The sequence below is a fragment of the Capra hircus genome, chromosome 29 (genome assembly GCF_001704415.2).
Source record: "Capra hircus breed San Clemente chromosome 29, ASM170441v1, whole genome shotgun sequence".
NCBI lineage: Eukaryota > Metazoa > Chordata > Mammalia > Artiodactyla > Bovidae > Capra > Capra hircus.
The window spans coordinates 25,574,975-25,589,508 of NC_030836.1; the positions used below are offsets into that span (position 1 = coordinate 25,574,975).

Below are 14,534 nucleotides of genomic sequence, written 5' to 3' on the forward strand. Positions count from 1 at the left end.
GTTAAATACATTTGGAAATTAGTCTCATGTGAATGGATAACCCCCATTATAATTTCAAGCAGAAACCAAGTATAACGCACAGATCCTTGAATCTTTTGTGTTTATTCAGAGGCCTTCTAGGGGTCTGGACCCCATAGGTTGGACTCTACATACTATATATTTTCATGCCATTTGTTGTCTTACTGTCTCATAATATAACATCGTTTCCTGAATTCTGATTCAGGTGATTTTAGCTTTTTAAACCTTCAGTTTATGGTTTTTAGACTGTAACAACTGGAAAGAATAGCCTCATATTGAGAATAGTAATATGTTGTAGAATCCATCCTAATCTGCTTCTCTATATAATCCTGCATTTATAGCTGTCAAGAGGAATGAATTCAAACATGTTTGTTTAATTTGTATAATTCTTAATTAGTTACAAAAAGAATGTATGCACTCATAAAACTTTATGTTTAATTGAAGTATAGTTGATTGACAATGTTGTGTTAGTTTCTGGTGTACAGCAAAGATACTGCAGATGTCTATAAAGTGAAAAGCAGGGGTAATTTCATTCTCCAGAAACAACCGCTATTAACAGTTTAGCGTCCATGTGTCCAAACGTTGTTTTCTCATGCTCTGCAAGGATTATCATCATTATTGTTGTTTTTATAATACATTTATGCTATTCGTATTATCTTGCAACTTGCTTTATTTCCTTAATAATAAATGTTGGATATTTTCCCATATTGTATACATAAATGTATTTTATGTTCTTCTCAAGAACTATATATGGCCCTACATTTGGTTGTGATCTGTTTAACAAGTCCTCTTTGGATGAATTGTTTCCAAAATTTTTTCTGTCTCCAACAAAGCAAACATACTTATATGTATATCTTTGCATAGTTGATCATATTGCCATAGGACAAATTCCTAGAAGAGTAATTTCTAGATCAGGTGTTGCCAAATCTTCCTCTTAAAAACTTGAATAATTTTGCACTCTGAACAGCACTTATGGGAATGCCAGTTTCTCTGTAGCTTCTGCAAAAGTAGTTATCAGTCTTTTTGTGAAAGTCGCTCAGTCATGTCTGACTGTTTGTGACCCCATGAACTATACAGTCCATGGAATTCTCCAGGCCAGAATACTGGAGTGGGTAGTCTTTCCCTCCTCCAGGGGATCTTCCCAACCCAGGGGTATAGAACCCAGGTCTCCCACATTACAGGCAGATTCACCAGCTGAGCCACCAGGGAAGCCCATTAGTCTTTTTATTCTTTGCCAATTTTGATGGGCAAAATTGATGTATTTATTGTTTTAGCTCATATTTAGTAAGTACTAATGGTGGTAAGCATCTTTTTATATTATTAGGCCATCTGTATTGATTCCCTGTGGACTGCCTAATATTTTAAGAAAAGCTTAATTACTGGGCTGTCTGTTGGTTTTCCTAACAATTGTCATATAACTCTTCTGTGTCATAAAAATATCAATACCTTATACATAAGCTAAAACTAAACATACATATTTTGTGCATTTTCTGAAATCATGATTTGTCTGTTCTGTTTTTTATAACCTAGGGCCATGGAACTACTAAGGGTAAAAGGTCAAAGATCATGGTCTGTTGGACTATCAGTAGCTGACCTGCTTGACAGTATTGTGAATGATAAAAAGAAAGTACATTCTGTATCCGTTTTAGCAAAGGTAATTGCTGTTCTCATTGTTTCATCATAGTTTTAAATATTTACATTATTAATATAACAAAAAAAGTGCTGTTCACAATGTAACCTGATGTCTTGAGTATCACCAGCTTTCAGAGTAACACACGGGAGAAGATAGTTTGGTCTAACCCCTATCTTGCTTGGCTATGGGAAGTCTGGACTTCTACAAGGTTGCCTTTCACTCCCATTAATTTTTGGAATTCCCAAGAAGCATTTATATATTCCATAAACGTCTGGTTGTCATGTATCTCCTCAGCCAGCCACGTCACCCCAGGCTGACATGCCAACTGGCCTCAGCTGGTCATCAGGCTGTTTCTCCAGTTCAGGTTGTCCTTTATTGCTTTATTCCAAGTATAAAGTCCCTAAAGCACAGCTAAGATGAGGCACAAATGCTTAACCAAATATTCGCAAAAACTTAGGAATACTGGAAGGGAAATAAAACATGGAAGGGAAAACTGAAAACAGGTTACCAAATTTGACTGCCCTCAGAGCCCATGTTAAGCCCCTCCCCTGGGAATCCACTCTAACAATCTTTTTTCTTTCTTATTTTTTTTGAGAGTTTGCTTTATTATTATTATTGTTGTTGTTTTACAATAAAAAACAAATAGCTATGCTCTCAGGAAAATGAATTTAAAAAGAAAAATCACAGGAATTTATTAACAGCATTTTTAAAAAGGCTTTTGAAAGATTTATTGAAATAAATTATCTCAGCCTAAACATTTAGTCATCACTCTTTTTTTCAGTTACTTCTCAACATTCTAAGAACTTTGTTATATAAAATACATTTAACTTTGCCAATAATTTTAGATAATACTGTGTTCTTTCCCAAAAGGACTACCATAAAACCATGCTTTCAGACATTAAAGAAAAACTTAATCCAGTAGAACGTAAGTCTGAACCATGTAACCTGTGCTTGCATGTTTCATATCCTTCAAGTCAAATGCATCAAGGATTTGAAAAAGTTCAGACCTGGGTCTGCTCCAAGGCAGGTGGACACAACATCTTAACTTTCCATGTTTAACTAAACCAACAGGAACCAAGTTATGAAAATGAGGGTCTCCAGGGAAGAAAGATATAAAAAATATCTTTTATTTCTTCAATAAAACCCTTCAAAATTTACTCTCCCATTTTGTAAGGCCCACATTTCCTCCAAGGATCAAATCCACAACCTTTGGCATTGCCCAATTTACTTTACCAAGGAATTAAAACCGTGAACCAAAGCCTGATGCTTAACGCTTTCAGTGCTGACCTTCCCCATGTCCAGGAGGGGGAATGGGGACAATGAAATAGAGAGGAGAGGACAGACAAACAGGATATACCTGTGAGATGCAAGAGCACCAGCATTAATGGAATAAAGCCAGCTTTGGATAAAGAGCTCAGAAAGTTAGTCCCTGGGATGCAACAGGTCACCTCCTTTCACTACATCCCTGGGCTTTCCCCTCTCTGCTCCAGATATGAAACCAATGACAGTCTTTTTTCTTTACCTCTATCCTGTTACGCATATTGCAGGGTGCTAGCTTACCTCCCCATAAAGGGAGTATCTTTGACCAAATTCTTCCCTTCTCACAAAAATGAACTGGAGTTCATTTAGAAACTAAATGAACAAAGTTTTTTAAAAATTCAGCTTGTATCACTTTGTAGTTCTAGGACCAGAAAAGGAGGAAAATATCCATATTTATGATATTAACTTTTTTGCAGTGATGTAGCTCTAATCCTAATTTTTTTTCCTTTCAGGGATATTATGATATAAATAGTGAAGTGTTTTTAAGTTTGCCTTGCATCCTTGGAACAAGTGGAGTGTCTGAAGTCATCAAGACCACAGTGAAAGAAGAAACAGTGACTGAGAAACTCCAGAGCAGTGCGTCCTCCATCCATGGTCTCCAGCAACAGTTAAAACTCTGATTCTAAAGTTCAGAGTTACCTGAAAGGAAAGGTTAATTTTACCAACGCATATATATGGGGTGGAGAACTTCTCTATCTTATTTATCCTTACAAACTGCTTGATTAAGGTCGGTGGTTCTTGGTTGGCTTTGTAATTTAAATCCTTAGGTAGTTAGATAAGAAGGAAAAAAAATCTAATTTTCTCTGTTCTTGACATTGTCTATACTGTTCTTTAAGCCTAAGCAGAGATAAACATTCATCTGCAATATGCATCATTTAAAAATTATGTATCCTCAATTAGCACATTCAGCACTTTGGGAATATTTTAAAAATCATAACTTTTTAAAAGAAAATTACCCTTTAACTGTTAAACGTCATAAGCTGAAGGCCCAGTATGTCTGTATTTAAAATCTGTGCTAGCTCTACATTCAAAGGATCCAGTTTATGCTATTTTCAGTTTTTCTTTAAAATGATGTTGGTAAAAAACATAATAATAATAAAGGGCTTTGTTTTCCCTCTTCAAATTAATTAGCTACCAAAAAAATGGAAAAGAAGTGTGCACATACTTTTCTTTGTACACATACTTTAATATAGTAAAAAGGAAAACGCAGTTTCTAAATATATGAACAAGAAGTGTAGTTTAATATCCAGCAGGACTGTCCTTTCTGCAGTTTTCTGTCATCTCTCCTGGGCTATATAAGATTTCAAGCATCTTAAGAACACACCATGCCATAAGTAGAACCATAGAGACATGCATATTTTTAGTGGAAATAGGTTATGAATGAAAGCCAGGCATTTACTTTAATATATGAGGCTTTCGTAAAGGCATTGGTCTTAATGGGGAGAGATTGATTGAATGGGCTGATTGTTCTGAGCATATTCTTTAACTACTGAAGAAATGATTCACGGTACATCCTTTAACTACTCCTGAAGAAATGATTCAGGGTGCACCATTATGCACCCTGAATGGGTGATGGGTCAATAACATCTTCATATGTGAAAGACAGCATATTATTAGGAATGTGACACATAACTAAAATAGCAGCACCTAGCATCAACACTTCCAATATTTCAGGCAGTGTCATAAGCACTTTATTGTTTTATTCCTCAGGACCATTTATTAATCCTCACAGTAACCCACTGAGGTAGAGACTATTATCATCATTTTGTAGAGGAGGAAATTGAGGTTTAATGCCCAAAATCTCATGACTAAGGGACACTTATCCATACCACCTCTACTTTTTCTAAACTCTAGAAGAGGAAAAAGGCCTAAGAGTCAAAATAGTTACCACAAGACCATAAAGCTGGGGTCTGTACTCTGATACTCTCATGTAGGGGCTTTTTTTTTCTTCAACATATTTTTTAGAAACACATTCTTTGACTTAGTAAATTCCTTAGTAAATAGCTTGGTGGGGGGTGGAGGATGGGGGGCGAACTGTATGCACTGAAGTAGGTATTTAGTTATTTAGTCATTGAGATAGTCTAGACTTGGAGCCTGCTACGCACCAGGTGCCATATTAGGCACCGCAGATACAATGGTGAACAAACCCTGGACTAGGTACAGGCTCCCATGGTGCTTATAATCTAGTGCAGGGACAAACCTCACAAATAAATGTACAATTCCAAGTGTGGTACTGTCATGAAGAAGTCCCAGGTGCTTTGAACGCATATTATAGGTGAACCTAAACCTGGTCAGTGAGATGAGAGCCAATGGATTATAAGAGCAGACACATTTTAGGCAGAGAGGAAGTAGTTAAACTCATGCTGATTTAGCATAATAATGGATGCTTATAATGAGCTTAAATCATAAAGGAAAGGTGAATTTATTCAATGTTCCATGTTTAAGAAAAAAGAAAAGTATTTAATATGTTTGGAAAGGTGTAAAACTTTGGACGTTTGAAGAAATGAACATTAGTTCTGTGTAATTTCACTACATGAATAGGTTATTTTGGTGTTAACTGGAACAGTGTATCCTCACTGTCCTTCTGTATGAACTAGGAAAGTAAAACTAAAAGCACCATTGCTTGTGTTTTCATCCTAGCCTTTTCTAATAGCAGATACCTAATTATGCTCTTGAACAATAACCTAATTACAAGATACTGTATAAATAGAGGAATTGCTAAGAATTAACTGCATTATAAAAAGAACATGTCAGTACAATATTTACTGACTGTACTGTTATTCCAAGAACTGTGTTAGAATGAGTAGTCAAAGGTAAATAACAAAAAATTGGGGGGATGGGATGGGGGAGGGAATAAAGCAAAAAAACAAAAAAAGGATGAATAGTTATAGTCCTTGCCCTACGGAAACCCACAATATAGAAATAATTCTATCACATATTTTCTTGAGTGTTGAGTATTACAAATCACATATAAGTTAAGAAGTAGTACCACCACCATCTCAGTGTGAATTGGTGATAATTTGGCATTCATGATGGTTTCTATTAACCTTCATTTTTTTTTCATCTTTCCAAAATCATGCATTCCCTCTACTTGTTATGGTTTTTAATGGGGCTTGGATTAAAATGCTTCTTTGATATAACAGAGATAAATATTTTCCAACTTACATTGTATCAAATAATTATTCTTAAATATCAAGAATAATGAATAAAATAAATTTTGACTTGAAAATTGCCAGGAGATTCCTAATTTATTGAGTGGAAGGAAATTTATTCGGATCGAAGAGAAAGATTCTTTCATATGATTCATAAGTCCTCAGGATATTTAGTTACTCCATTTTAAGTGGCTTAACTGCAAAATGAAGAGAATGTATTTTGTTATTTTCAAAATTTTAAAAATTATTTTTAACAAAACCTTTTGAAAAATATATAACCTACATTCTTCCAATTGATAAAAGCAGAGTTGCTCTAATTGAAGGTGCTTCTGGCTAATAAGCTGTGTCTTTAAGAATAGCTTGAAAACCATATATTTTTAAGTGACAAAGAAGAGGTACAGGGAAGGACAGACTGTCCTATAGTTTGGTTTGACTGAAGCTGTATGCTTAACTAGTATATACTGTCCAAAGAAAGATACCTATTAGAATAGAATATTTTATGTGTGTGTGTGCGCAACAATATGTAATGATGCTTCCACATATCTTCACTTAGGCCTTCTTTATGTGACCTTCATTTAGATGCCAATTTAGAAGAGAATTAATACTACAGCCTGTTCCTCAGTACCACGATGCTAAAATTATCCAAATAATCATACTTCACACCCCCTCAAATCCAAGTGCCCTGAATGGCATTGTACTTACAAAACCGGTAGTGAGGTGTTTGACTAAGGTATAATGACTTTTATATATGTATATATATATATGTATATATATATACACTTACGTATAATGACTAATATAAATGACCATGAGGAGCTTTTATGGGTAGTAGAAATTCAGTTAAGAGTACCTATTCTTGGGCGCGCACGCCATGTGTACCAACTGCTTGGGACCGTGCCCGGTGAGGCCCGAAGGCCTGCAGTTTGGCCAGCCATATTCCTCTCTGCGGCGCCCACTGGGGAAGACATATAAGAAATTTGCATAAGACAGCTGTTCAGAATGGAGCTGGAGGAGGCTTATTTGTGCACAGAGATACTCCTGAGAATAACCCAGAAACTCCATTTGATTTCACACCAGAGGATAGAGGCCGTTGTGAAAAACTACCCAGAAGGGCATAAGGCAGCAGCTGTGCTTCCAGTTCTGGATTTATCCCAGAGACAGGATGTATGGCTGCCCATCTCTGCTATGAACAATGCTGAAGAAATTTTACAAGTACCTCCAGTGAGAGTGTATAAAGTATCAACTTTTTATACAATGTATAATCGAAAGCCAGTGGTAACACATTCAAGTCTGCGCTGAACTCCGACAGCATACTGGAGACCATTCAGAAAAAGACTTGGAATAAAGGTTGGAGACTACACCTGACAAACTTTTCCCTCTTATAGAAGTGGAGTGTTTAGGGGCCTGTGTAAATGTACCAATGGTTCAAATAAATGGCAACTACTATGAGGATCTGACACCTAAGGATGTTAAAGAAATTATTGATGAACTCAAGACTGGCAAAATCCCAAAACCTGGGCCAAGGAGTGGACACTTCTGTGAGCCAGCTCGAGGTCTTACCTCTTTGACTGAACCACCAAAAGGACCTGGGTTTGGTGTGCAAGCAGGCCTTTAATTTATATTCAACTGTAAATATGTCAGTGGAGAAATAAAATATGAATCTCTTATCTACCTAAACTTTATATTACATGTTCATTTCCATCTGTGTACACCTTGCTTGTAACCTAGCAACTTACAGCTGTTAAGTATCATGTCAGAACTTCAGAGCACCATTTTCAACTGCTTGTTCACTTTTTCAATATTAGGGTGCTGTGAAACAAAAATTCTGTCAATTTCAAACAACAACCAAAAAAAAGAGTACCTACTCTTGCACTGTACAAAACCATGAGGATCTGAAGCTGAGCCTGATTTCAAAGACTTGGATTTTTATAGTGGACAGGCTAGTACACACACCAAGTCCAAGGAAGAAGTTAGCCTGTATTATCATTCCTGTCGGGCACAGTGGAGTTCTGACCTAAGTGAATGGTCTCTTGTAAAGAAATTACTGCCTGGCTTCCTGTGAAATGAGAGCTCTGCACTTTGCCCTTGTGAATGTAATATGAAGCTTAATGAAAAACAACCTGACAACCAGAGACACCCTGGGCATCGCCTAATCCAAGCCTTTCCTCTGAGTTGGAAAAAAGCCTCGAGCAAGCCTTGCACTTGCCTGCAATTATCAGAAGGGTAAGTCAGTGGCAGAACAGTTTTCTGACTCCAGTCCAGTCTTCCCACTTGACGCATCAGTCATTAAAGCTCACTGTAAAGGTACTCCTACTTCTTACCCTCCCTGCACCTGCTCTTTTAGTGTGAGGGCAACTGTGAAAGAGCTGCCGATCTTATTATCCCGGCTCAGCAATTCCACCCTCGGAACGGGTTTCCCTGGAGCTGACCTAGGCCGTCAACCCCTACCCACCGCCGACCTCGGAAGTGACGTAAGGGAAGCGGAAGTGCTGGCGTGGAGGCCGATTTCCTGTTGCTAGAGGCGGGGGGGTGGGGGGCTGGCTCGTCCGTGTGCGGTTGTGTGGGGCGGCCTGGGGCGGCCCCGGAGCGGCTGACCCTCTGCCTGCGGGGACCGGAGTCGCGAGGCGGCCGCCATGGCGGGGTCGGAGAGCCAGCTCAAGAAAATGGTGTCCAAGGTGAGGCTGCGGCGCGCCCTCCTCTCGGCGCACACCCACCACTCCCCCCCGCGCCGCCAGGGCCTGCCCGCTCAGCCCAACGAGCCCCCCCAGGCGGGCTCGAAGCCCCGGGCTTCCCCCGGCCGCCTCTGCCGCCGCCCGCGCCAGGATGCCTGTCGCCCGGGGCCGGAGTCCCTGGGCCGGAGCCGGCGGGGGGCGGCGACGGTCAACAATGGAGCGGAGCCGAGGCCGCCTGCCACCTGCCGCCCGCCCTCCTCTTTTCGGGGAGAGAGAGTTTGGAGCGGTCTGTGGGGCAGCATAGTTTTCATCAACACAAGGAGGGGGTTGTACTTAAAACTCGGTCTTGGGCACCCCCGCCCCTCTTGTCCCAGTGCAGGGCTCTTCATTCTTTATTCGCCCTTCCCTCCCGGCTTCCTGAGGTGGTGTCCTTTTCAGTTTGTATTCTTCACGCAGCTCAATAGCCCACCCCGCGGGAAATCGTAACTGTTGGTTGAATTGGCTCAATTATGAATAGAAACGTCCTGAGAAGCTCATTACCTCGGGTGAAATAGAATTCCATTACCATTCCAGGGTCTTTGATTTGCTCAGAATGACTCCCTTTTAATTGTATGCTGCTTATAAAGCCAGTTGATTTACTTTGAAATTTTTAATCTAAACAGTTCAAGACCGGTGTGGGTTTGTTTTCTGGTTTTTCTCCTTTTTTAAAAAAGTTGTATTTTTCAGTTGTATTTAAAGCCGTGAATTATTTTAACAACTACTTAAAATATGGCACCTGATACCGGAGTGAATTGGGTGCTTTTTGGTTTGTTTGTTGTTTTGTGTTTTTTTTTTTAAATTTATCAAAGCTAATTAATGGAAATAAGATGTATGTGAAATGGTTGAGAGTTGAATATTCTCCAGTTAAATAGGTTTACCTTTAGATACTTTTGTCAAAATAAGAATGGTAGAAAGTGAAGTAGTTTAAAACAGTTTTCCGTATTATTAAAACACATTATTACATGTAAACTTATTTCTTAGAAAAATATACTTTTTTGCCCAGTAAAATCATCCCTATAGTCTTTGATTGAAGAGCAAATAATCTCTAAGGAGAAATTAATGATTTTTGAAATAAAGCTACTCTTTGATTTTTCTAATCATATCTTCGAGGCTTCTGATTTTCTTTCTTTTTTTCTAATTAAAATATAGTTGATTTTCTTTTGATAGAGTAAACTTATCTTTAATTGCAGAAGAAGTTTTAGGGAGCCTTAGAAAACTGTGGCCTGAATCTATGTTGTAGCATTTAATTTTTCAAAGTACATTATTTTATATACTATGTAACTGAAGGGTGTCTGTTCCATAGCATTTAAAAAAAATCTTTTAATTGATTACATTGTCCTTAAAGTTTTATTCCTTCATGTATGTGTATGAAAGTACCTATATATAAGGACAAGAATATTCAAATATTGGTTTGGAATTGTAGAAACCATAATCAAGTTTCCTAAACTTTCTGTTGAGGAACCTGCCTTCGAAGACAGAGGCAGAACATCTTTAAAAGATATTTTATACCTACACCTGCCATCTCCTCCCTCCATCCTCTTTATATCCTAAGAGCAGAGAAGGACATAGTTTGGTGGAAACCAGCACAATACTGTAAAGCAATTATCCTTCAATTAAAAGTAAATATTTTTTTAATAAAAAAGGACATAGAGCAGAGGTGGGAGAGAACATTTGTCTTTCATCTGGTTCTTGACCCAATACCTGAAAAATTGAGTCTCTTACAAGTGGTGATGTCACTTCTGATTACTGGCATCTTTTCTATCCAGCTTGTTAATAGATAGGTATGTAGGAATAGTAAGTAGGATAATAGAAGCTGTTTGTGGAGTTTTTTCCTTCTGGTGGAGGATTAGCTTCAGTTGTTATCCTTTCAGGTAGATGTGGCCCAGTGAAAGAACTGGTAGCCAGGACCTGGGACACATTGCTAGGGTGATGGTCCTTTACTCTTATCTGATTGTGGGAATTACTACAGTTATTTTTTTCCTTAGAGCAACTTTTAGCTTCCAACTTAAATATAGCTTTTAGCTGAACATCCTTTTCTGTCATCATCTTTGTAATTAAGAGAGGTATATCTATTGTTGGTCCATCTTGCTTTACACAAATTACTTAGATTTTTCATACAGACAGCTATCTGTATTCTTTCATGCTGTATGTAACAGCGTTCCTGTTGGTGGCTGCTGCTAAGTCACTTCAGTTGTGTCCGACTCTGCGACTCCATAGACGGCAGCCCACCAGGCTCCACTGTCCCTGGGATTCTCCAGGCAAGAACACTGGAGTGGATTGACATTTCCTTCTCCAGTGCGTGAAAGTGAAAAGTGAAAGTGAAGTCGCCCAGTCCTGTCAGACTCTGTGACCCCATGAACAGCAGCCTATCAGGCTCCTCCGTCCATGGGATTTTCCAGGGTGGAGTCACTGCCAACTAGTTAGGAGAGAGCTGATACATTAGCATTACATTGTAATGCACTTCACATTGTTTTATTAGATTCTAGGGATACAGTAGTGAACAGATAGAAAACTCTGTACCTGTGGAATTTAAATTTGCATAGAAGGAATAAACAACTCAGTAAGTTCATTAAGTAGCGTGTTGAAGGGTGTTAAGTGCTTTGGAGAAAAGTAAAGCAAGAAAGGGTGATAGACTTCTCAAATGTGAGGATAGGATAAGTTGCAGTTTTATAGAATAGTAAAGGAAGGCCTTCCTGAGGTCTGTTTGATCAGAGACCCTGAAAGCGGTGAGGAAGCAAACTGGAACAGTCTGGAGTAATAACGTTCCAGGAAGAAGGAAAAACAAGCTCAAGAGCCCTCTTGTCATGCATGATAGAGAAACAGCAAAGGGGCATAAAGGGGCTGGACTAGAGTGAGAAAAGGGGAACAGTGCTGCTAAATAAAGGAGTGGTAGATTTTGGAGGGGCTTGCAGGCCACTGTCAGCATTTTGGCATCTCCTTGCCGTGTGGTGGGGCTGTATTAACAGTCTAGCTCAAGCTGCTGTACTGAGGCTAGACCGTAGCGGGTTCAGTAGAGTAGAGGGATAGCCACCCCTTAAAAGGCTGTTGTATAATAATAACCTCAGTGTGGCTCTGAAGGTAGTGAGAAGTGATCAGATGCTGGAGATTTTGAAGGTAGAACTAACAAGATTTTCTGACAGACTCACTGTGGATGTGTAGGAAACCAAGGCATCCAGGATAATATCGAAGTTTTTGTGCTGAGCATCTAGAAGGATATGGATATGGAAGAATGTAAGAGAGGTAGAGGGAGAAGGCTATGGCAACCCACTCCAGTACTCTTGCCTGGAAAATCCCATGGACGGAAGAGCCTGGTGGGCTGCAGTCCATGGGGTTGCTGAGAGTCAGACACGACTGAGTGACTTCACTTTCACTTTTCACTTTCATGCATTGGAGAAGGAAATAGCAACCCACTCCAGTGTTCTTGCCTGGAGAATCCCAGGGACGGGGGAGCCTGGTGGGCTGCCGTCTGTGGGGTCGCAGAGTTGGACATGACTGAAGCAACTTAGCAGCAGCAGCAAGAGGTATAGAATTGAGGGGAAGACAAAGGGTTCAATTTGATCATGTTACATCATTTGACTTTCGTTAGATATCTAAGTGGAGATATCAAATTGGATATACATGTCTGGAGTTCAGGAAAGTGGAATTTTTAAGTTATCAGTGTATAAATGGTATTTTAAGCAATGCATGGAGGTCCACACCTGAGTAAGTTTAGACGAAGAAGATCAAGGACTGAGCCCTGGGACTCAATCGATCAAAGGTTAGGAGAAGAGAAAGAACCAGCCAAAACACTGAGAAGGGGCAAACACAGGAGAGGAAAAAGAATGTCTTGTTTCTTCTTTTATTTTTGTTTAAACGTCCAAGAGTCCGTCCTTTTCTGAGAGTTCTTATCACTACAATATCATTTCTTCCTTCTTTGAAATTTTTAATGCTGATTGTTTTTGAAGTTTTCTTCTGTTCCTTGCATTATTTTTATTCTTAAAAGTGAAAGTCGCTCAGTCCTGTCCGACTTTTTGTGACCCCATGGACTATACATTCTATGGAATTCTCCAGGCCAGGATACTGGAGTGGGTAGCCTTTCCCTTCTCCAGGGGATGTTCCCAACCCAGGGAAAGAACCCAGGTCTCTCGCATTGCAGGGAGATTCTTTACCAGCGAAGCCACAAGGGAAGGCCAAGAATACTGGAGTGGGTAGCCTATCCCTTCTCCAGTGGATCTTCTCGACCCAGGAATCAAACCAGGGTGTCCTGCATTGCAGGCGGATACTTTACCAACTGAGCTATCAGGGAACACCCATTTTTATTTTTAGTTCCTTCTTTTCTGTTTGTTTAGGTCTGTGACATGCTTCTTGGAGACTTTCTTTTTGGAATAGCTGACTGTTCCTTTTTAAGAGAGAAGCACTAAAAGCTGATTGAAAGCTTTGTGTGCGTGAGTGGAGCTTGTCAACTGGAGCTTCAGGGTGTTGTGAGCACATGGAGATGCCCATTTCCTGGTTTCCTACTCTGCTCAGAGCTGTAAGCAAGGTTCCTAGGTTTCCTGGACTTGAGTGGCACAAGGCAGGGGTATGAGAATACAGTACAGCACGTGACGCATTGCGGGGTGAGAGTGGTATGGGCCAAAGGGGAGTCTGGGACAGAATTGATTGATAGGGAAAGAGATGTGAGCTAGGTCTTTGAGAATGAGATGTGATTTGGTGGAGAGCATATTTTAAGTTGGGAAAAGCTAAAATGAAGGTAAAGTTTTGAAGAGGTGACAGAGAAAGCTACTGAGGTTCTTTCAGTCTTTATTTAATTGTTATTGATTAGTCAGAACCATTATACTTTAAAGAAAAGTGCTATTAAGAAAATAGTTTTTAAAAAATTGAACTAGCAGTATAATTTGTGTATTTGTTCTAAACTAAATACGTTTTTTACTTTCCTTTTCAGTACAAATACAGAGACCTAACTGTACGTGAAACTGTTAACGTTATTAGTTTATACAAAGATCTCAAACCTGTATTGGATTCATATGGTGAGTTTATGTATAAAAATACCAAGTTGGAGTTTACTGTTTTTGTTAATAATCGTAGGGTTTCCATTTTCCTTTTAAGTCTACTGTTTTTTTTCATTGTAGGACTGAGCCTTTACCTAAAAATGTGTTCGGGGGAGAGGAAATTACAAGATGTAATAATAACATCTTATATTTGTTTAGTTATTTTAAGCTTTAAAATACTACTCTAACAAAAGTGGTGCAAATTTAGACCTAGAAGTGATGTTATAGATAGTATAGTCCATCATTTCCAGAAATAGTATCCATAGTTGTGAAGAATGTTGTTTTGGGGGGTGGGGAGACGGAGGGGATTCTGTGGATAAGTTTGAATACTTGCAGGTTAAACAAAATTAAATGGATTTCTTTGGAGCAAGATTTCTCAGAACTTTTAATATGTTTATGTATTTTGTCTCACCAAGAGGGGAGAGAAGATAATACATTGTTCAGTATATTCTAGAGTTAATTAGTGAACCGTTTTTTTCTCTCTAGAGCATCTCTTTGTATTCTTAGGAACACATTTTGTGAAATTATATTCTAGACTATTCTTTTCATTTTATAGATGAAGAAAACACTTAAAAATTGTTGTCCTTAATTCTGTAGAGTGTGTAGGTGATGGTTTGTGTCCACTCTATTGAGATGAAATGAAGTTGTGACTTAAGTAAGAAATGACAATATT

At 38.9% G+C, this 14,534-nt stretch overlaps 2 protein-coding genes and 1 pseudogene across 6 annotated transcripts in view; all 3 read left to right on the top strand.

The window, feature by feature from the left end:
- UEVLD (UEV and lactate/malate dehyrogenase domains) overlaps positions 1-6,204 on the top strand; it is a 58,646-nt gene extending 52,442 nt beyond the window's left edge. For all 5 annotated transcript variants that reach the window (XM_005699526.3, XM_018043168.1, XM_018043167.1 and 2 more), the window contains 2 exons: positions 1,549-1,672; positions 3,424-6,204. In XM_005699526.3, the coding sequence (XP_005699583.1) occupies positions 1,549-1,672; positions 3,424-3,591 (292 nt within the window). In that variant the 3' untranslated portion in view covers positions 3,592-6,204. The remainder of the gene's footprint in view (positions 1-1,548; positions 1,673-3,423) is intronic.
- LOC102186839 lies at positions 7,029-7,763 on the top strand (annotated as a pseudogene).
- TSG101 (tumor susceptibility 101) overlaps positions 8,606-14,534 on the top strand; it is a 42,734-nt gene continuing 36,805 nt past the window's right edge. Inside the window, exons 1-2 of the mRNA XM_018043442.1 lie at positions 8,606-8,798; positions 13,756-13,840. Of these exons, the coding sequence (XP_017898931.1) occupies positions 8,757-8,798; positions 13,756-13,840 (127 nt within the window). The 5' untranslated portion in view covers positions 8,606-8,756. The remainder of the gene's footprint in view (positions 8,799-13,755; positions 13,841-14,534) is intronic.